General features: G+C 44.9%; 1 protein-coding gene across 1 annotated transcript in view; it reads left to right on the top strand.

The window, feature by feature from the left end:
* Marchf4 (membrane associated ring-CH-type finger 4) overlaps positions 1–21,820 on the top strand; it is a 100,343-nt gene that overhangs the window by 73,190 nt on the left and 5,333 nt on the right. Inside the window, exons 2-3 of the mRNA XM_026402364.2 lie at positions 1,491–1,646; positions 7,287–7,479. Coding sequence (XP_026258149.2) covers positions 1,491–1,646; positions 7,287–7,479 — 349 coding nt within the window. The remainder of the gene's footprint in view (positions 1–1,490; positions 1,647–7,286; positions 7,480–21,820) is intronic.

The following is a 21,820-nucleotide window of genomic DNA, read 5'->3' as shown; positions in this document are numbered from 1 at the left end:
GGAACAAGATGTAGTTGCACGAATGGCGAAATTTCCACATTTGAAGGGATGTGGCTCAAGTAGCCATATCTCAAACACACCAGCTGAGGTTTACGGATTGGTTGTACACAGCTTCTCAGAGATTCTTTGATAGGAGTGAGGCATTTATTTTAGCTGGATCTAAAATAAATAAACTGGGGGTGGAGGCATGAAGACCAAAGGAGGAGGAGGCCATGGGCAAGGTTGGGGAGTTGGTAGCCCCAACTGCTAATGTTTCTGGGAAGGTAAATGGAGGAGCTAGGAGGATGGGGATTTAGTGATCAAACATGGTGGACCCTGAGCTAGGAGGGAGAAAGAGGACAGACAAAGGAAGCCAGATCAAAAGAAGGAGGGGAGAGAAAAGGAGCATTGAGGCTCACGGAGACCCTTTAAGGTCACATCAGGTGGTATAGAGCCACAGGCTTCAGTTATGGCCATCTGAGATATCACAGGGAGCTCTGAAGAATGAGCCCAACTCTCCGGCCCACTCATAAGGGTTCCAAATCCGGACACCATCTAGCTTGTCTAGGTCCTTTGCGTCCCTGCTTCCTGTGCCCTCCAGCTGGGCTTTTGCCATTTTTGCCAAGACTGACTGGAGTGATTCAGCCCTCAGCAAGGGCACTGGCTCAACCTCTGAGGTTCCCAGGGTTCCCAGGATGCAGGCCTATCCCATATTTTTCTTACTTGAGAGACTTCATTGAAGAACCTAGGTTTCTATGCATTGGCCTCAGGAGAATGCAAATGCTCAACACAAGACTCTATATTCAGGCAAAATGACCCTCACAACATGTTTTAAAAACTTGCATCCTTGTTAACATTAGACTATTGAGAGGTTTTACATAAAGATTCCCTGAAGGGATGAGGGTGCAGATCAGTGGTAGAGTTCTTCACTAGTATACATGAGGCCCTGGGTTCAATATCCTACACACACACACACACATTTGCACACACAAGATTCCCACAAGACTGCACTTCTTCAGCTGGCTGGAGTTGATGACAGTTGTCCTTCAAACTTAGACCTGAGCCCTCCAATTCACACCAGCTGTCTTCCTTCACTTCTGTTGCCTTTCTGGCCTGGAGGGCATTTGAATCCAAGACCCTGGACTAGGCTTTGAAAGGGAAATTCAAGGAGCCTGACACCCCTTTTAGACTGCAGAGGCTCCCACAGAAACTAACCCACTCATGTTCATAGCAATCTAAGACTTGGGCAGTACAAGAATTCTTACCAATTGGGGACAGGGTCTCAGAACTGGCAGTGGAGCTGACTGAAGCTGTTAGGCCTCCATGGTGGGGATGCTGGTGCTTGGGCCTCCTCTGTGGAGTCTAGTTACTCCAGATAAAGCCTGTGGTCTGGTCGTGGTGGCCTGGTCTGACCTACCTGGGTAGCTCAAACCAGTGTTCCAGGTCCATCCACCCATCTCTCCCCCAGACTCAAGCTCAGGCCTGACCACCCTCTGCCTCTCTCCCTGCAGGGGGAGCTGTTGAGCCCGTGCCGCTGCGATGGCTCAGTCAAGTGCACGCACCAGCCGTGCCTCATCAAATGGATCAGCGAGCGGGGCTGCTGGAGCTGTGAGCTGTGCTACTACAAGTACCACGTCATTGCCATAAGCACAAAGAACCCTCTACAGGTGAGCCTGGGGCCTGGGGTGGAGTGGGGAGGGCACTGGAACCTGGGGCCTCCACCCTGGCTGCTTCCTGGAGCAGCTTGGAGCTCAGGGGAGGCCTGCCAGCAGGAGGTAATAAAAGATTTAAAAATTTTTTTCTCTTAAGCATCAGCAATAAGAGGAAGGGACGGGGCAAGAGGGAAATAGATGTAGAAGGAAAGGAGCCAGGAGAATCTGATGGGAGAGAGAGAATAAGACAGACAGTGGGTGAATTGAAGAGTGAATGGTGAGCTAAGTCCAGTGGTGCACACCTGTAATTCCCAGCCGCTTGGGAAGCTGAGGGTGGAGGAACAGGAGTTCAGAGCCAGCTCAGCAACTCAGTGAGGTCCTAAGCAACTTATCGAGACCCTGTCTCAAAATAAAACATAGAAAGGGCTGGGGATGTGGTTCAGTGTTAAATGATCCTGGGTTCAATCCCTGGTACAAAAAAAAAAAAAAAAAGTGAATAGGGAAAGAAAGGAAGAAGGAAGTCAAGAAGGAAAGAGATAGGAAAAAAGAGAGAAATAAAAAAGGGAGGGAGGGGAAACAAGGAAGGAAGTGAAGAAAGGCTAAAAGGCAGAAGAGAGCAAGACATGGGGAAAAGACAGGGTGGGAAGGGCAAGAAGGGCCGAGTTAAGTCCAGGGCTGGAAAAGAAGAAATAGCAGCAAGAAAACTCAGCAGCCCTTTTCAAACTTTAATGTAACTGGAATTTTGTCAAAATGCCAACTAAGATTCAGTAGGTCTGAGGCAGGGCCTGAGAATCTGCATTTCTTACAAGTTATTGGGTGATGCTGTCGCAGCTGGCTCAAATCACACTTCCTGTGACAAGGAACAAAGAGAAAAATGGAGAGGAGACAAGAGAGGGAGGCAGAGAAGAGAGGGGAAATAAGGAAGAAAGAGAAAGGGACAGAGTAGGAAAAGGCCACCAGGAGAGGAGAGGGTAGGCAGGGCCCGAACTGGGTCACACCTGCCAAATGGATTCCAGCAGAACTCAGGGCCCCCCTGCCCATTGCCTCCCCTCCTGCCCTGCCCTGATGCATTCATCTTCTCCCGAGGAGGTAGCAGGCCCTACGCCACCCTTGCCAATCCCCCCAATCAAGCAACTCTCCCTGCAGGGTGCACACACACACATAGAGAGCTCTTTTGCTTCTGGAAATACCTCCACATATGCAGGATCAGCCAATTAAGCTGCCACATAATCAATTAGCCAGCATGACAGTGAGGATGGGGACTTTGGTCTCCAGGCACAGATTCCTCCTCCTCCTCTCTGAGGGGGCAGAGAGAGAGAGCCCTGAGAGCTGGGGTTCAGCAGTGATGGTGGGGTGGGGCCTTTGCATGAGGCATAGTTTGAACCCCTGAAATGTCCAGGGCTTTTTATTTTAAACCCTGTAGAGTTGTCCATGAGGTACTCCCAGGAATGAATGAGAAAGACACACATACATACACACACACACACACACACACACACACACACACACAGAGAGAGAGAGAGAGAGAGAGAGAGAGAGAGAGAGAATATCATATGTGCATGTAGCAGGGTGGGTGTCTTTCCAGCATCTCCCCCCTTTCCTTCTTTCTAAGAGAACCCCACTGTGGTGGGGTGTTTCTGGAAGGTGGCATTAAAAGTCTCAGGCACCTCAGCTCTTAATGGTGAGCCACAGGGTCAGAATGAGAGGTGCCCCTCCCTGCCACTGCTCCCATCTTCAGCCATTTGCTTCAAAATCTTGAAGTGTCTTAAAATAGCAGTGTCACAAGACAGCTGATTCCACGTCCTCTGGGTGCTGGCGGAGGTCTGAGTGCATTAACCACCCCTTCCTTTGCAGCTGACTCAAGCCTCAAGAAAGGTCAGATCCCAAGTTCATCAGCCCAGCACAAAGTACCCCCCTCTTGGCTCCACCCCTAGCTCATATAATGAAAAGCCATTCAGGAATAGCCTTTTCCTAAGGGTGAAAAAGAACAGCTTATTCTCATCATGGAAGTCCAATAAGCAAGTGGAAGCATTGGCAGTAATGGCCTATTAATCCATTCTCAAGTTACTACCCTGCCTTCAGTTGTGAGTTTCTGGACCTTGATGACCCCTCTGGTTCTGCTGGTTCTGCTGGTTCTTAGCATTGGTGTGTGCTCAGTAAATGCTGTTTCCCTTTCGCAGAAGAAGTAGTTGGACTGGAAGTTGTGTTGTGTGGTAGTGGCCCAAACTGTCCCACTTATGTGACCTGGTCTCCTCTGGCCTATCCACATATGAGACCGCTGCCTCCTCAGCCTCAGTGGACAACCTCTGCACCCACAAACTGGCAGGATCATCTGGAGAACAGGATGGGGCTGGCAGCTCTGATCACAAGCAAGCAGAGCAAAGGGTCTGCTCTCTGAGGGTCATGTTCCTTCTAGGTCTCCTGGGTCTCTCAGCTCCTGGTCCGTGCCACATACAAAGCTATAGGAAATAGCACCACTATTCAGCATGCAGCAGTACCTCAGTGACTGTCTCTCTGAAAGCAATGTTTCCAGCCAGATTATCCATAGGAAAGGAGTCACAGCATACCTTGTGGGTCTCAAGTCTCCATGGCTGCTACACCTAAACTGCAATTATAGCAGACCTCCCTTCTCCATGATTTTCCTTTCTGTGGTTTCAGTTAACCATGGCCAACTGCAGTCCAAAAATTTTAAATGGAAAATTCCAGAAATAAATAATTCATAAGTTTTAAATTGCATCCCATTCTGAGTAGCATGATGAAATCTCATGCTGTCCTGCTCCATCCTGCCTGGGACATGAAGCATCCCTTTGTCCAGAGTATTTACACTGAATATGTTACCTACCTGTTAGTTACTTAGTAACTGCCTCAGTCATCAGAACAACTGTTGTGATATCACACATAGTGCTTGTATATAGAATTCAGTACCTGCTGAGGTTTCAGATATCCACTGGAGGTCTCAGATTGTACTCCCCTTGGATAAGGGGGGGACTATAGTATATTAATTAACATGTAGTTAGTGCTTATTAGGTGCTAGTCAGTGTTCTAAATATTCATATATATTGCCTAATTCAATCCTGAAAACAACCCAGTGAAGTGGGTACTGTTATTCCCAATTTACAGATGAGACAATGGAGGCACAGAGGGATTTGATGGTCTTCCCAAGTTTGCATAGTAATTAAGTGGTAGAGCAGGGTTGCTATCTGAAGATACTCCTGGGCTCAGGCTCTTAACCTGTCCCCAGAGTGCCCATGCACCCTGAGGACTACAACTGTCTTAACAGGCTTATCTGTTTTTGCTGAAACAATACACTGGCTTGACAGTTTTTTCGTTTAACCCTCACGATACTCTAGAAAGCAAGAAGGACCAATTATTTCTATTTTTATAGAAAGAAAATTGATAGTCTTCATGACTTATTGGCTTCTCACTCACACTCAGCAAGTCTGAACAGAGCTCAGCTAGAATCAGGTCATCTGACCCCTACTCCACACCCCTATCTGTTATATATACGGTCTTCCTGCTCTAGCCCTTGGTCTCTCTATTCACTTGTGCAGCAGGGCAGGAATGGAGATGGAGAAGACTCATGATATCAGGGTCAGAATCTTTGGACAGAGGTTTCAAAGTTGCAGGTGTCTGGTGAAGCAGAGCCCGTACCACTGACACCCTCTCCCCCTCCCAGCCTTCCTTTGAGATTTCAGAGCTCTCTCCTTGGAGTGGCTTCCCCCACGTCTCTGTGGGGTGTCACATGGAAGGCATAGGAGGAGAGTTCTTACCCATAGCACCCCAATCTGTTCCTTCATCATGCTTCACACTGAGGTCAGGAGCCCTGTTAGGCTCCTAGGTTCTGCAGGTGACTTAGGGGTGGTAGAAGAGGTCAGAGATGAGGAAGATTTTTTTTGCCTCTATATTTGGGGCTCTTGAAGTCTAGAGGAATAGAACAAGTTGAGGTTTAATGATGCCTCAATGGTAAACAGGAAATGCTCACTCAGGAGCTCTCCCTCTAGGCAGTGGGGCAGACCCTGGGGAAAGCATTTGTTGTTCACAAGAGAAGTCTATGTGATAGGCCCATCTTCTGGAAATCTCCTTTGTTTTGTGTAACCCTAGGCTGGGAGATGCAGTGGAAAGTTTAAAGGCCCAATTCCCTGTAATGGGATGCTATCTCTATCATTAAAGGTCAAGGCCAATGTCCTACATTTAGACTAGCAAGTTCAATGTTTCCCAATGGTTACGATTTCTCAGGAGGCCACTGGCCAATGCCTGTTCCAGGTCGTTGAAGGCAAGGTGAGGGCTCCCTGTTCACAGGAGCTGGGCCTGTCCTCTTGCTCAGATGGCAATGCATCCTGGGGGTATTCCCAGTAGGGCACTATACATACCCCTCTAATCAGGAGATCTCCTTGCCTCCACCTTCCCAAATCTGATCCTGTCAGCTATACCTAAAAACCATTCATGCATTACATGTACTCTTAGGCAAAGTCCTAGATCTGTACACATTTTACAAGACTCTGCATGGTCTTCCCTTTCGCCATTGTCTCACCTCAGTCTCTTGCTTCCTCCCCTCCATTCACTCTGATCTCCATCCAGGTTTTCCTACGTATTGTGCTTTCTTCTGAACAGGGCCTTTGCACATGCTCTTTCCTCTGCTTGGGATATTCTTTCTTCCTCTATTTGCCTAGTAAACTCCTACTCAGTTCAAGCATCATCCTATGGGAAGCCAAATGCCCTATCACAGGCTTTCCCAATACCATGTACTTGCTTTTTTACCCGAGATGAATCATAGTTGTAAATTCATAGGGCTGTCTATGCTTCCTAGACTGTGAGCTTCATTGGGTGGGATGGGGTGTAACCTTGTTTTAGCCTAATACTTTATCTCTGGCACCTAGAACAGTGGCCAGACACATGGAAGTTACTTAACACATAGTCGTTGAGTGACAACATAAATAAATAAGCCCCAAACTGAAATCCAACTCTTGGCTTATTTAAGCAAGTACTCCCTGGACCTGCTGTGGAATAATAAAATTCCAAAGCTGAAACTCACCCACACCCTTCAATTCATCCATCAGTACTGCTATAAGTACAGTACTTTTTCTGTAAAAGAAAAAGAAATATCAGTATTAATATACATTCAGTAAATTATAAACTATTTTTCTTATTTCTCCCCCATATCCTGTTTTCTCCCTACCTATTGAATTGGTAATCTCTAGCGTGTATATTAAATGGCATGCAGGATGGTGTTGTAGAAACAAAACAGGCAGGAGAGAGACCTGCTCCCTTTCAAAACCTATTTGTGGGAAAATAAACTGTGTTGCTCTGAAAAGAAGATTCTGAGGCCCTGAATCACCATCCACACTTAGTCTATTTTCTTTTTCTCCTTCCCATTTCTCTGTCTGTTTAATAATAAAATATATAAGGATCTTCTTCTTAGCTATGCCTGCCCAGAACTCTCTCCTTACAAAATTTGTGATCATTTCATGGGATGTGGTTTTCTTCTGCATCAAAAGTACAATGTAAAATTGCAAAAATATTCATTGTAGTACAAGTTGAGAAGCTCTAATTTAAATCCAATATCAGAGGTGAGCTGTTAGAGCAGAAGATGGAAGAAGGATTAAAATGGGTAAGGGCATCCAAGCAACAGCTAACCTGCCACTCTCTCCTTCCCAGTGGCAGGCTATCTCTCTGACAGTCATCGAGAAGGTTCAGATTGCGGCCGCCATCTTGGGTTCCCTCTTCCTCATCGCCAGTATCTCTTGGCTCATCTGGTCGACCTTCAGTCCCTCAGCAAAATGGCAGCGCCAAGACCTCCTCTTCCAGATCTGCTACGGGATGTATGGCTTCATGGACGTGGTGTGCATAGGTGGGTCTGTGGGCTTGTCTTCAAGGGAGGTGGGGAGCCATGTGTTGATCAGGTAGCCAGAACCCTCAGGATCCCATCCCCTGGGAAGCCAAAGCAGAAATGGCTCCAAGTTCAAGACCTGTGAGCTCAGGAGAGGCCACAGCTGATATAGGAGAGGGAGGAAGCAGGACAGGGAAGAAAGATCAAAACATACTCAAGTAAATCTGTCTTGCCCAGCTAAAGACAGGGATAAGGAGGCTTGCAGGTAAGATTTGAGAGGTCAGTTGGTCAGTCCATCTGCCTCAGGCAGGCTGTGGAAAGCCTCTTCTCTGTTATGTGCCCCTTGGCTGCCCTGCCATGACAAGGGATGTCTATACAATTCCATTTTCTTCCCAGCAAAATGCTCAGAAATAGCTGTCATGGTATTTGTCTCACTCCTCCCCTAGTTTATATAATCCTACTCCAATGCCCTAAATTTTTCCAGTCCAGTGGTTTTCAATCTGTGTGTAGTTCTGGGGTTTCATACACAGCTCCAGAAACCATATTTGAAAGAAGGAAATAGAATGCTACACAGACAGGTTCTGAATCCTCACCACTGCTTTACCCTGAGCTTTTGTACTTTTATCTATTTACATATATTTCTGTTTCAGGAAAGATTTTGTTTAAAAAGCTTCGGTGTTTTGGAAGAATTTGGAATCCATTACTTTACTTCTTGCTTCTTCTCTTACCCTGTCATGTTCCTTTTCTCTTCTACCATGACTAGTGGAGGGCTAGGTCCTTTTTGTCCCAATAGATAATTATGGCTGTCAACCTCAAAGGATTGGTCCAAGCAACTGAGGAGTTAGAGAAGGGCCCTGGCTTTTCTGAGTGAAATGAAGCATGAGTAAGTCCTGGCTATACCTCCCAACCTGGAATGCTTGGTATCCCCTATGCAACAGGACTGGAAGCATTAGCATTCCATGATTGTCTTCTCTGGGCACTAGTGTGTGTATTATATTAAATACACTCTGCTTCTCTGTTTGGCAGGAAAACATCTATTAGTTAGAATTTGGCTAGGATAATGTTGATGTGAGTTTCTTTGGGGTTCTTTAATATTAGGAATCAGAAAGACTAAAAGACTGGCATACTGATAGCAACAGCTGCAGACCAGTGATGCTAGAACTTGTGAATTTATCTAAGCCATCTTTCTGCCTCTCTATGCTAACGAAATCAATATATCAACCCCAAGTTCAAGAGCCTTGTAATTATGGCCTGTATGCAGTGAGAGAAACAGACAGCCCAGGTGTGAAGGACTGTGGAAAAGAAAAGACTATGAATAGGGAGGAATTTGACATTGATGCATTCAAATCTACTTTCCCATCCCATAAAACTCTCTCCCTACTCCTGCTGAGGTCTGGGTTGTTAATGCCAAAAGCCAGGTGTCTCCATATGGAGGATTATGGCAGCTCTGGCATGGAGGTGAGAACAGTAGAAGGGCTTCCTGTGGGGGCTCCTCCAGCTGCCCTTCATTCTCTTTCAGGTAGACATTAGGCCTGTTCCTGAGGTGTGCTTCTATGACTTTCCTGTCATGTAGTGTATTAGTTTTCTCCTTCAGGTAGACATTAGGTCTGTTCCTGAGGTGTGCTTCTGTGATTTTCATGTCATGTAGTGTATTAGTTAGGTTTGGCTGCAGTAACAAAAAAATTCCCTCAAATCACAGTTTCTTCAACAAACATTTCCCATTCATGGGTTTGTGAGGTAGTTAAGACTCTGCTGGTGGGTTGGTGTTGTAGCTCAGTGGTAGAGCACTCACCAGCACATATGAGGCACTGGGTTTGATCCTCAGCACCATATAAAAATAAATAAATAAATAGATAGATAGATAGATAAAGGTATTGTGTCCATCTACAACGAGAGAGAGAGAGAAAGAGAGAGAGAGAGAGTGAGAGAGAGAGAGACAGAGAGAGAGAGAGAGAGAGAGAGAGAGAGTGATTGACTCACTTAAAAAAATTAAAAAGAGAGAGACTCTGCTGAGCTTGACTCGGTTTAGCTGCTGGCTGTGCATTGCATTCAGGCCCACTCCCAGTGTCTACTCATGTTGGGACCTGGGCTAAAGGAGCTAAGACTACTAAGATTAAGATGTGCTCTTCTAGCCAAGTGCAGAAGTACAAGAGGATTGGTGGAAATTTTCTCAAAGCTTCTGTTTATAACTAGAATACCATCCCTTCTGCAGACAGCTCAATGGCCAATGCAGCCACCAAAAAGCCCAATGTCAATAGGGTTGTAGGGCAGAGAAGTATGCTTCTCCTCACCCAGGGACAGTGTGGCTGAGAGAGATGAACATAAATACTGTCTACTGCTTATAGTGCTACAGATTACAGGTCTGCTCTGAACATAGAAGAGACTATGCAGTCAACCAGAACAACTCTCTTGTTTTGCAACTGAGAGACATGGGGTTCAGAGAAGTGAAGTAATCAGTTCAAGGTACTTGGCTGAGCTTAGAAGCAAGGTTGACTCATAGTCCAGTTTTCTTTCCATTGGCCCTCTTACATCAGGTATCAGGAGTCTCAAGGCTTCCTTTATGTGATACTTACAGATGCCACCTATGACTTCAAGTATACCTGACCCTCTTTTATAGAGGGAGCCACCTCCCTGGGGCTCTGAGCCATAGCACTCCTGCTTTGGCCTATATGGGGCTCTGGTCTCTCTTGCTCCCAGCATCTCTCTGAGCAGGGTTCCATGCCACTACTTCCTCCTCTGTCTCTTGTTTTGCTCCTCTCTCCCTGCCTGCTTTCCCTCCAGCCAATTTCTATTTCACTAACTCTTTCTCTTCTGGTATGCATGTGACACTGAGTCCTTTATTTTCTGGGATGAACACTGAGAGTTCTCACATTATTTCTCCTCTTCCCTGCTTTTAGGAAAGAATAATTTCCCAGGACACAAAGCCATATACTCTATCCACTCTGCTCAGATAATCCAGTGACAGTTTGGAAATAGCCATGGGGTAGGAAGGGAACACATAGGGACCCTAACAGCTTTTGGTGACCTCACCAAAAAAATCAGATAATAGATTGATGTATAAATGGAATTAAATCCAATTATAACTTTATTAGTTATAATTGGAGTTAATTCCATTTCAGAGCATGTCCCTAGGAGCAAGGACTATTCTTTCCGCCTTTAGGGCTGAAACTCTGAGACTAAACTCTGAGACTAAATGTAAGGTGGCATGTCTATCTTAGACTGAGTCAGGCAGCAAAGTGAGACTCTCAGCTTTGTGTTTTCCTAGAACTGTCTGTCCATAGGAGAAAATGCTAGGAGATGAAATAAAACAGAGAGTGATACAGCAGATACTCTCTGTGATATGTGGCCTAGAGAAGGGAGTAGGAGATGACAGGCTGTAGTCAGAACCCACAGATTCTTGTGGTAGTTGTGATAATGGTAATAATAATGATGTTGACAATGACCCATGGTGACAATGATGTTTCTGAAGGGTAAATTCTAGTAGCAGTTATTCTCTCTTCTTCAGTGTTCTGACCAGTAGAGTAAAAACACATAGCACTATACAAGTGAGAATAAGGGACTTTCTGGGGGAATAATCCAGCAGAGACTGCTATGCCCACTAGAGATTTTATTTCAACTGAACATTCAGATCCTCAAGGTCCGCTAGAGAGCACATTGGGCATTGGAGTCACTGAGAGAAATGTAAGGTGGCATGTCAAGCTTACCTCTGCAGGGGAGTTCTTGTTGCACTCCACACCCTGCCCAGGGCTCAAGAACAAGGAGATGACAGCCATCAGGTAGGTGTAGGTCCAATTGAGCAAAGTTTCCAGGTATGCCTGGAAATGTTAGTTGAAAAATGTTGAGTGAAAGAATCCTTATCCATAGACACAAACTCCTTGGGTGGTGGAGCAATTCAGCACCTGGATAATTATCACCAAGAGACAAGAAGATGAGTCTAGCTCTGTATTAGCTCAAAAGGCTGAACCAGAGAAGAGGAATAAAACCATCTGCTGTTATGATTCTATGGACTTTATTTTTGCAGGTATCAGGAGCAATTTATCTATTCCTCAAATTGGCTAAATGGCCACAGATAGAAAAGAATTTGAGTAAACATAAAATGGCTTCTTTTGATGAATTCTTAAAATATAATAAATATATATCTTTTCTATTGGAGTTGTATACCAAGGGAGAGATCACAAGAGTTGGTAGGACTCTGAGGTGAACTCTACCAGGAGCTAACAGCAGATACTATCTACCATGAAGCCAAGAGGATGCAGAGGCTGGAACATGGCCTGCTCGCGGCTCAGGAAACATATCAGCTGTCTTCCCTGGTGACTTCCAGAACGACCAGTGGTCAAGAAGACCCCGTCATAGCAATAACCCTAAAATGGTTGCCAGGAAGGTCTGGGTTCCCTACTTGTTGCAGCACACCTCCGGGTTTGAGGTTAATGGCTCTGAACTTGGTCATGTAAGAGGGTTGGGCATTTAGCGATACAAGCTTCTCCTATAGATAAAGCATCTCTTGGCTTAGAGTTCTAAATTTCCGTACCAATGCATGTCACTATGAAAGCCAATATAAATTGTTGAGGACAGAATGAACTACAAAATTCCTACAAGAAAATGATGAAGGATACAACAATCCTAAAAGATAAGCAGGGTAAGTATTATGACCCATGTTTAACAGGAGAGGAAAGGCTTAAAGCTGTTGTTCTCTAGGTCATGCCACTAAGCAAATGGTGGAGCTGAGGATGGGATCAAGAACCTCTGGCTCCAATTCCAGGGCACTTTTTATGCCAATTTTATCTCTGAGTGCTCTGTGAAGTTGCCTCCTGCAATCAAAGGATACCCCCAACCCATGCACTGCTGTAACAGAGGAGAGCGTGGGTAGAGGCGGGAGGAGAGAAGTTGGCCCAGTAATTGCATGTAGCAATCAGAACTTGAGTGAACCCCAGCTGCTCCTGTCTTGTGTTCAGGGTTCAGGAGGTTAACCATTGTCACACCTCCTTTTGGATCAGTGCTATTTTGATGCCAACTGACAAAGAGGCTTGAGAAATTGAGATGAAATTTGGATGGCTTATCTGGTGTTGAAAGGTACTTGGGGTCCAGAAAGCTAAGTCTACTGCTTACCAAGAACTTGGGAAATCCATCCATTCATTCAAGAATATTTGTTGAAAGCCAGCATATTGGTTTGTGCCTGTGGTTCCTGTTACTCAGGGTGCTGAAGTAGGAGGGTGTTTTGAGCCCATAAAGTTCAAGACTAGCTCAGGCAATATAGAGAGACCCTATCTCAAACAAACAAAAAAATATATAGAAAGGGCCCTGGCAGTGGATGTGATGGCTGAGTTGTTAAGACATTGGACTCAAAAGGGCCCTGGTAATACACACTCAAATAAGAGAGTAGTCTACTCTTGAGGAGCTTATGTTTCATGAGGAAGGTGGAGGAGGCAAAAACTGGTCCTCAGGCAAGAGCTGTAACTGAGGTCCAAACACAGGATGAGTGAAAATGGGATAAAGAATTTGAGTCAGAGGGACTAGCATGGTCACATCCATCCATTCAGTAACATTTATAGCTGCCTTACACTCCCTTGCCTACAAGGAGCTCACTGTCTAAAATTACATCACAAGACAGAGGTTTTACCTGGCAGAACAGAGAGCAATCAACTTTCTCTAGGGGGAGTCACAGGAAGCTTGTCAAAGAAAGAAACCCTATCCTTAAAAGTAGTTTCCAATGATTAAGTTTATATAGAGGAGGGAGAACACTCCAGGCAGAGGGAGTATAGAACAGACAGGGTGAACAAAAAATGCTCAGGAAACTTCTGATGGGTTTGTGTGTCTCAGTGCATGCACCAGGGTGGGAGGTTGGCAATGGGCAACAAGTTGGGAGGTTGGCAGAGGCTGAATTCCAGAGTCATGAATCATGTGTTAAGAACTCAGACTTTACCCTGATGAGGGTGGGGAAGCATTGATAAAGTTTTACACAGAAAGAAGTTTGATCAGATGTGTGTTTTAAACCTATAATGCTGGTAACTGGGGGGACAATGGATCAGAGCTAAACAGACTGAAGATAGGAGAGACCAGTTGGGAAACGCCTATAATAGTCCAAGCAGGAAGCAAAGAGATGCAGTGCTGTGGCAGACGGATAGAAGTGTAGGGGTGACCTTGAGATGCAGCTAGGATGTGGACCCCTTCCAAGAGAGTGGGAGCCCCAGGGTTCTGGCTTGAGTGGAGATTAGGCACAACAGCTGAGCGTGAGGAGTGAGCAGTGGGCAGAACAAAGAGGATCCAAGGGGTATGTCTCTGGCAAAGGCCACAAAACAAAATGACCATCTTAAGCTTAAAATCTAGGCAGAGAGGCAAGAACCAGTTCCTCATCCAAGAGTTTGCAGTAGAGAGAAACAAGACACATGGAGTATATTATGGGCTGCAGAGAGGAGAAGGCAGTGCCAGGAGAGTTATCTCTGTGGGGGAAGAAAAGGAGTGGGCCTGCCATAGAACCCAGGGGGTTCCCTCCTTTGATGAGGAAGATGTTGAGGGCATCAGGCCAGTTCTGGTGAGGGCTGGTGACCAATGGGAAATGGGGGAGGTGATAAGGGAGGGATAAGAATCTGTAGTGCATTCCCAGCTTTCTGTCAGCAGGTTGATTAGACCTGCAGACAGGTTTTTGAGGCCAAATAGTAAGAAGTCCTTGAAGCTGTATGTTTTGATGAAATGATATTTGTAGGAGTAGGGTGGCTAGGGACAAAGAACTGAGGACATTAAACATTTAAGGGCTGGATGGAGACAGAGAATGAGAAAAATAGATTTGACCAAACTCAGAGTGGTGGGTTCCAAACAGGTAGAAGTGGTGCTACAGAATAGTCTAGGGCCAGGGGCCACATCTCACTCAGTTTCTCACTAATCTTGTAACCATGAGTGATTTACCCAACCTCTCTCTGCTTCCCTTTTCTCATCTTTGAAATGGGATGATAACAACATCCTCAGAAGATTGTTGAGAGGAAAATGGCATATATAAGGGGTCAGCCCTCAAAATATCAATGACCAGACCAAGAGGCACTGGAGCAGGGTCCATTCTCCCTGACCAGGGTACTGGACAAAGGCTTGCCAAAAACGACGACCTAAATCCAATCACAGCCTAAAGAGAGACCTAGCCTGACCCCGTGTCCTCACCTAATGAAGAGTCTGTTCTTATTGGGAGAATTGTGTTCCCTTGAGGGTTCTTGGGTCCCTCACCTGCATCCCCTCACCAAAATCTGATTACATCTAATGGCCTTGTTCCACCTGCCTCCTACTTCATCATCTCTAGTGATGTTGTCTGCTGTGGCCAGAAGGCTGACAGGGAACAAATGGGGCACTCTCTGCTCCAGTGAGTCAAGTTATTAGGATTTAACAAGGGCAAATTAATTAAGGGCTTTGGCACCAAAAAGCATACATACATTTTTTACTCTGCAGACCTAAGAGGTCGGTCATCAAAATTTCAACACTGTAAAAATGAGGGCCTCATTGTTATCATGTCTGTTTTTCACTTGTAAGCTTTTCACTCCAGGAGAAGGAAGGAGAGGGATGTTTCTGAATTACTTTAAAACTTTAAAACAGTGGAAGATGGTAGTCAACAAAACTATGGAAACATCTTTTTTGAAGGCTTCCTCTGTGTATGAGGTCCCTTGAGGCTCTTTCCAGTGATGGAGAGATGCTTGGTCTCTGTCCTCTGAGATAAAGAGATTTAAATCTCACTCTATAGCAAGTGGGAAGGACAGCAGGATTGTGAAAACATTTTTTTTTCAAACCTGACTTCACATTAACTAAAAAGATACACATGTATACCACAAAGATTCCTTCCTTTCTTCCATCCTTTCAGCTAAAAATTACCCCACCTATCAAGTCTATCAATTTTATTTGAAAATATGGCAGAGGCAACCTGGTGCAGGAAAACTAGGAAGACCAGATTAGCCACTAACAACCGTGGTGACCTTGGGCAAGTTAACCTCTGTCTACAAGTGGTTTCCTCATCTATAAAATGAGAGGGTTGAACCCAATAATCTCCAGGGTCCTTCCAGGTCTGACATCCTAGGATTTAGAAACTGCATTCATTGTGAGTGGACAGCAGGGCTCTCAAAGGCCAGCTACTGTGGCTGTGGGGGATTCCCAATAATATCAGGCCAGACATGAGAAACGTCATCCCCATAAATGGGCAAGATGATGCTCAGTCCATGCTGTATTACCTGCATGCAGTTTATACAGTTTTCTGGATTAATTTAACTCATATTCTAACCCCCAGGTCTTCCTATGCAGGACCACCTCTCTCCACAGCAGAGCTGTTGGATACTCAGAGGATGAAGGTGATTAATTCATACGCAGACATGCCAAGTGATCACTATCCAGTTCAAAGGAGACACCATGGTGGGGCACTTCACTTATTCCAGTTGTGCTGACAAAGCTCAAAATATTTTAGGAACATATCTCAGGGACAGTTCTTGGTACAGGACAGATCCAGAAGTGGCATATCTGTCCACTGATGGAGGTTTGTGATTAGAAATGGCCCGAATCTAATAAATAAGGTAGACAGACACTCAAGACAGTTAATACATTTTGGGGACTACATGAAAATGCCATCAAGTCACAAACTGGTCTTCTCTTTTGGCCCCTACCCTGGCACTAAAGGTATATAATTGTCAGTGGCTTAACTCAGTAGACGTTCCTGAGCAGTGGGAGATTCTCCCTCACACAGTGATTCAAGGACTCAAGTTCCTTCCATCCGGTAGCTCCATAGTCCTCTAGGGCTTTTAAGTCTTTTACATTCAGCTAATAGAAAATAAAAGAGAATATAAATAAGTCAGCCCACCTCCCACTTTCTCTTTAATACTGATTCATGTTCACATTCAGTACTAGTTACCTGGTCCTTCCTAAATACAAAGGACTGGGAAAATGTCATTCCTGCTTAATGGTGACTCTGTACTGAGGAGGGCAGTGTGAAGTTTTGGTGGACAGTTAACCATCTTTATGAAAGAGGGCCCATCCTATTATTTCCAGAAATTTTTTGAGCTAGGAGAGTCTGATAGGAGAAAAGACCCTAGTCATCTTTTAAAGTTCCAAGGAGTTTAAGAGACAAAACTCTTTTTGGAGACAGAAAGTTTAGCATGTCTGCTTAAATGAACTACTTTTGTAACTTTATTATAACTTATATGAAGTACAGCCTGGCCACACCTGAGAGAAGCATGAAGCTGTACCCCTGGAGAATATATGGTATATGCTAGCATTTCCAATCTTGCATCTCCCAGCAGCACCAAAAAATAGCTTGTTTTATTTTATCATTATTTATGTAAGATGAAATCACATGACACTTATTTAATAATGATAAAATAAAAACTAGCATTTTTATTCATTATGTTCCAAGTACTGTGAAAAAGTGCCATATATGTTTTAAGCATTATCTACTCCTACAACTATATGTAGTAACTATCATAATGCCCGTAAAATGAGAATGAAATGTGTATCACCTAAGGTCTTCCAACTAAAACCCAATTTCATCTGATTCCAAAGCTTGCTTCATTAATCACTCTGTTAAAATTGTGCAACACATCATTGCAAGAGACACCTCATTATGAATTCAAATAGAAATTGTATACACACCTGCAAAATTTTTAAAAATTATCTTCTCCTTAGTTTCTCACTGTTTGAGGGGTGCATGTGACCTGGAACATGGAGAAGCCCCCCAGACATGCGCTGTTTGTTTCAGATGAACCTGGGGTTATGTCCCACTTCATGGGCATGCTCTGTCTTCCTGGGCAAGATATTTAGTCTCTCTGAGCTCACTTGCCTCATAGGATTTCTGTGAGAGGTAGTTTATTTTGCAAAACTCTTTTAAAGTGACAAAACATAGTAAGCATTAAATACATATAGACTATTGTTGCTGTCACCATCATCATCAACCATGACCCTCATCATCACCTCTAAGCACTAATATGACCCAGTGTGACTGAGGTGATGCCAGTTCTCTTGGCATTCTGTCCAGATAGTGAAAGTCCTAAACCTCATAAGGAAATCCACACAGAAAAATATCCCCAAATATTTTGGGATGTATCTTCCCCCAAATGTGTCTTCCCAGGAATGGACCCCTCAGGGATACCGGTGCATATTTGGGATTTCAGAATTTCTCTCCCCTACCGAGTTCAACTGGGTTAGACTCACTTCATTTTGAAGCATCTCAGGCTCTTACTGGTTTCCTAGGGAATGGTTTTTTTAGGTCTGCACTGCCCTAGGTGATCAGAGGGACTGGAATGGCTGAGTCAGAGGCCTTGAGAAACACTATACAGCTTGACCAAGGTCAACCAGGCCAGCAAGGGCCACTAGGAAGAGTACTTTAACAGAAGTCACTTTCAAGGGGACACTTACTCCCTGGGGTAGCATTGAAGGAACAGAAACAGAAGGGAAAGTAGCTTTGTATTCACCCTCATCAAATTCTTTTGGCATTTTTGTCCTTTGAGTCTACACTGCTGGAAGTATTTGAGTAAAGATGAGCCTGCCCAAATGCGGCCCCTGGATCCACCTCTCACCACCTCCTCAGGGAAGACCCCAGAAGTGCATCCTGGCTGCACCTATGAGAAGCATGAAGATGCAACCCTGGAAAATATTGGGCAGGTAGTAGCCAATCTGGTGCTTTCTAGTAGCACTCCCCTAAACCCACCAAAATAGCTGGTTATGTTTCTTTCTTTCCCACACTTGTTCAATGTTTTTTAGTATAATTCTGAACAGGGTGGGTCTTCGACCAGTAAAATCTGGAAGCTGAGTGTTTGGTCATGGTGGCACCTCAGTTTAAGACTTTAGGTCCCACCTTAGAGCTGTTTAAGAGGGAAATTCTGTAGGGGAGGGGTGCCCCTCAACTGGCAGTACTGAAGGCTTTGGTGGTGGGAGAAGAGGTGCAGGAGGGAGGGCTTATTTCCATTCTTATAGAATCCATTAGTTTCTAGAGCATCTTTCATCTCAGGCATATTATCCATCAATACACAGTGACTCAACCTGAGAATTGGGAAGAACAGTTCAGTGGAAGAAGAGGTGCTTGTGGTGGGAACAGGTTGCCAACAAGGAAGGTGGCAGAGATGGTGTGTCCTATGGTCTCCCTGATGACAATCAATTCATGTGGCCTTGAGTGTTGTGTATTGGATGCCACACACAGGACTCATCATCTTATCTCTGAGTAAGCAGGTATTGGTTCCAATCTACTGATAAGAAAACTGATGAAGAGGAAATCATTTACCTGAAGCCACAAGGCTAGTAAGTGGCAGAAATTTTAATGCTCAGTATATGTTCATTGGTGAGTGAGTTAATTCGAAATCATGGAGCCCAAAAATCTACTGGGATCCTATTTAGAATAAGATGTAACCCATGTTTTTATATATATGTCAAAATATATTCTACTGTTAAAAAGAAAAAATATTCTCCAGGGATTCATCTTTATGCTTCTCACAGGTACAGCCAGGATCCACTGCTGAGGGCCTCCCCAAGGAGGTAGTGCAAGATGGATCTAGGGGCCGCATTTGAGTAAAGGCAGGCTCATCTTTACTCAAATGCTTCCTGCAATGAAAATTCAAAAGACAAAAATGCCAAAAGGATTTAATAAGGGTGCTTCTGTGAAGCAATGGTCAGCCATAAGAACCATGTTCCAGGCAGTGCTACTAAAGTGTAGCCCACTCACAGGCAGATCAGCATCACCTAAGGCTTCTTAGAAATGCAGATTGTATACAGTGTGCCATGTCTCAAATTTGCAATTTGGGATGCTGAGGCAGGAGGATTGCAAGTTTGAGGTCAGCCTTAAAAAAAAATTTTTTTTAAAAGAGATGAAGATAAAGCTCAGTGGAAAGTGACCCTGGAATTATTCCCCAGTATCAAAAAAGAGAAGAAGAAGAAGAAGAAGAAAAGAAGAAGAAGAAAAGAAGAAGAAGAAGAAGAAGAAGGAAGAAGGAAGAAGGAAGAAGGAAGAAGGAAGAAGGAAGAAGGAAGAAGGAAGAAGAAAGAAGAAGAAGAAGAAGAAGAAGAAGAAGAAGAAGAAGAAGAAGAAGAAGAAGAAGAAGAAGAAGAAGAAGAAGAAGAGATTCTCAGGCTTCATCCCAAACCTTCTGAGTCAAACTTTCCAGGGGTAAGGCCCCAAATTTCCTTTACCAAGCTGTCCCAAGATTCCAATGCTTGCTAAAGTTTGAAGAGCACCAATCTAGCATTTTTGGAAATTTTTATGCCACGTAAACCAGGATTCTAACAGGAGGTGGGGGCAGAGAAGGGACTCTGGCATTACTGAGGGAATCAGAGGCTTTTCTATAAACTTCTCTCTTAGCCCAGACCTGTCATTCCACACATGGTGGGAACCCATGATTTTGTCCATCATAGGTGCTCAGAGAAGCACATAGCAGGTCCTACGGAAGGTCTACTAAACTAAATTAGGTGTCCCTCACTGCTCTGGGCGTAGCAGGAGCCAGTGATCAAAATGCAGCAGAGGAGGAGGGGGACACTTCATCGGGAGAACTCTGCCATTGTATGATGTAAAAGGGTGTGAAGGGGCACTGCCTTCCCTCCCATCCTCACTGGCCAAGCAAAGGGCCATTTCTGCTGGACACTGGGATGGGGGAGAGAGATGATAACAAAAGACGGGTCTGACAATCTATGGAGTCTAGGCCTGTGTGAAGAAGAGGAGCTCCAAAGGTAGAGAGACTTGAAAAAAGGTGAAGATGCAATTCTTTCTGAACTGGGCTTTCTGCAAATACAGCCCAGGGCTGGGGCATTGTGGGTGACTACTAGATAGCCATTAAATTAAATAGAAACCCCCAGAAAAGGGCTCAATCACATTTGCTGGGATTCTGATTTTACCATGCAGCTTAATTTCCATTTTCTTCTGTTTCTCTATCCCCTTCATCAATAATTTTCTTTCCTCCTCATCTAAAATCAACCTCTTTCTTCTATCACTGCCATTTCCTACCCTATCCTTCTCAACTTGCCCGAGTCACCTGCCCTATCAAATGAGCCCCACCCATCTTCCCCATTTGCTAAAAATCCTTCCATCCAAAGAATCAATACGTAATTTGTAAAGCAGGAAGCATAGAAAGGGCTGTGGGAAATGGTTGTGAATGAGGTAGTTTGTGTTTTTCCAACTTTTGCCAAGCAAGTATTATCTAGAAAAACAGGTGCACTTTCCTCCCCTTCAGCCACCTCTCCATTAAAATGTTTTAATTACTTCCTGAATGCTAGAAAGATAATTAAAAGGCAGTGTTCAGACCAAAAATTCAAGCCATCCTCTTCAATCAGGGTAAAATTGTCTGATCGAAAAGCTAATTAAGCAGTGAATATAGTGGCTCTCACTGGAAAGAGTTAGTTTGGCATTTCAGAAGATCCTGCTTCTCTCTGTCCAGGCCCCAGGCTCCTCCACCATCACCAGGGTTCATTATGCTCCTGATGCTGTGTTGGCAGCAAGAGAATCAACCAGATCTGGCCCTGTTCTCGAGGGGCTGGCAACCTGGAAAAAAGAGCACTGTGGTGTTTGAACAGCTTCATGGAAAAAATAGACAAAGAAGTGGCATCGGTGCCAATGGGGCACAGGTGCATATTCAAGAGGTGGACAGGAAGTCGGGAGGGGTGAGGCAGTGGGGCAGAGAGCAAGTCTCCTTGTTTAGAATCTGTTAAGCCTTCAGGAGAAGCACAAGCCCTCTGCATCTGTAAGAATGATTTGGATGTCTGGATTTTGTTTTGTTCCCCAGGGAGATGATCCTTACCTTGCATCAGCTCTTCAAAGGGGCATGACCCTAATAAAGGGCCAGCAACCACTGAGACTCTGTCTTCCTTCCAATGAATGCTTCAAGACTTGTTGGGCAAAGTGCAACTTGGGGTCCTTTTGGGATATTGAAGGTGAAGTGGCAGTTGGTGACTTGCTCCTGTCTCATAGAGTTTCCATGTAGGTGAAGCGTCAAGAGCTTTGAGGTGTTCCACCAAGTTCCTTGGCTTTACATTGAGGAGGTGGAGGTGACTGCCATTTGCTCCTGCAAGCTGGCTCCTCCCCAGGGTTCTCCATCCCCACAGGATGATCCCATCCCTCCTGGCAGCCCCAGTCACCTCTCTTGCCATCCCAGGCCTAGCTCAGCAACCACTCACCCTCCCATATGGACAACCATCCTTTCTCAGTTGTGCTCATCCCATATTCCCGGCCTTTCTATCATGCTCTCTGCAGCACTAGCAACCTCTTCTGGGTGTTTTTTTCTTCGTCCTTTGCCTGAAACAGCTGTCTTCTGAGGACACCTTTTCCCCATGGCTCCCTAGCGGTGGCTCTTCTCTCTCCCACACACTGTAGTCTGTGGGGCCTGGAGATGGGTCCATGTGCTTCTTGCTCCCCACTACTTCTATTACACTG

The sequence above is a fragment of the Urocitellus parryii genome, chromosome 1, assembly GCF_045843805.1.
Source record: "Urocitellus parryii isolate mUroPar1 chromosome 1, mUroPar1.hap1, whole genome shotgun sequence".
NCBI lineage: Eukaryota > Metazoa > Chordata > Mammalia > Rodentia > Sciuridae > Urocitellus > Urocitellus parryii.
This window is presented reverse-complemented; position numbering and strand designations above follow the sequence as displayed.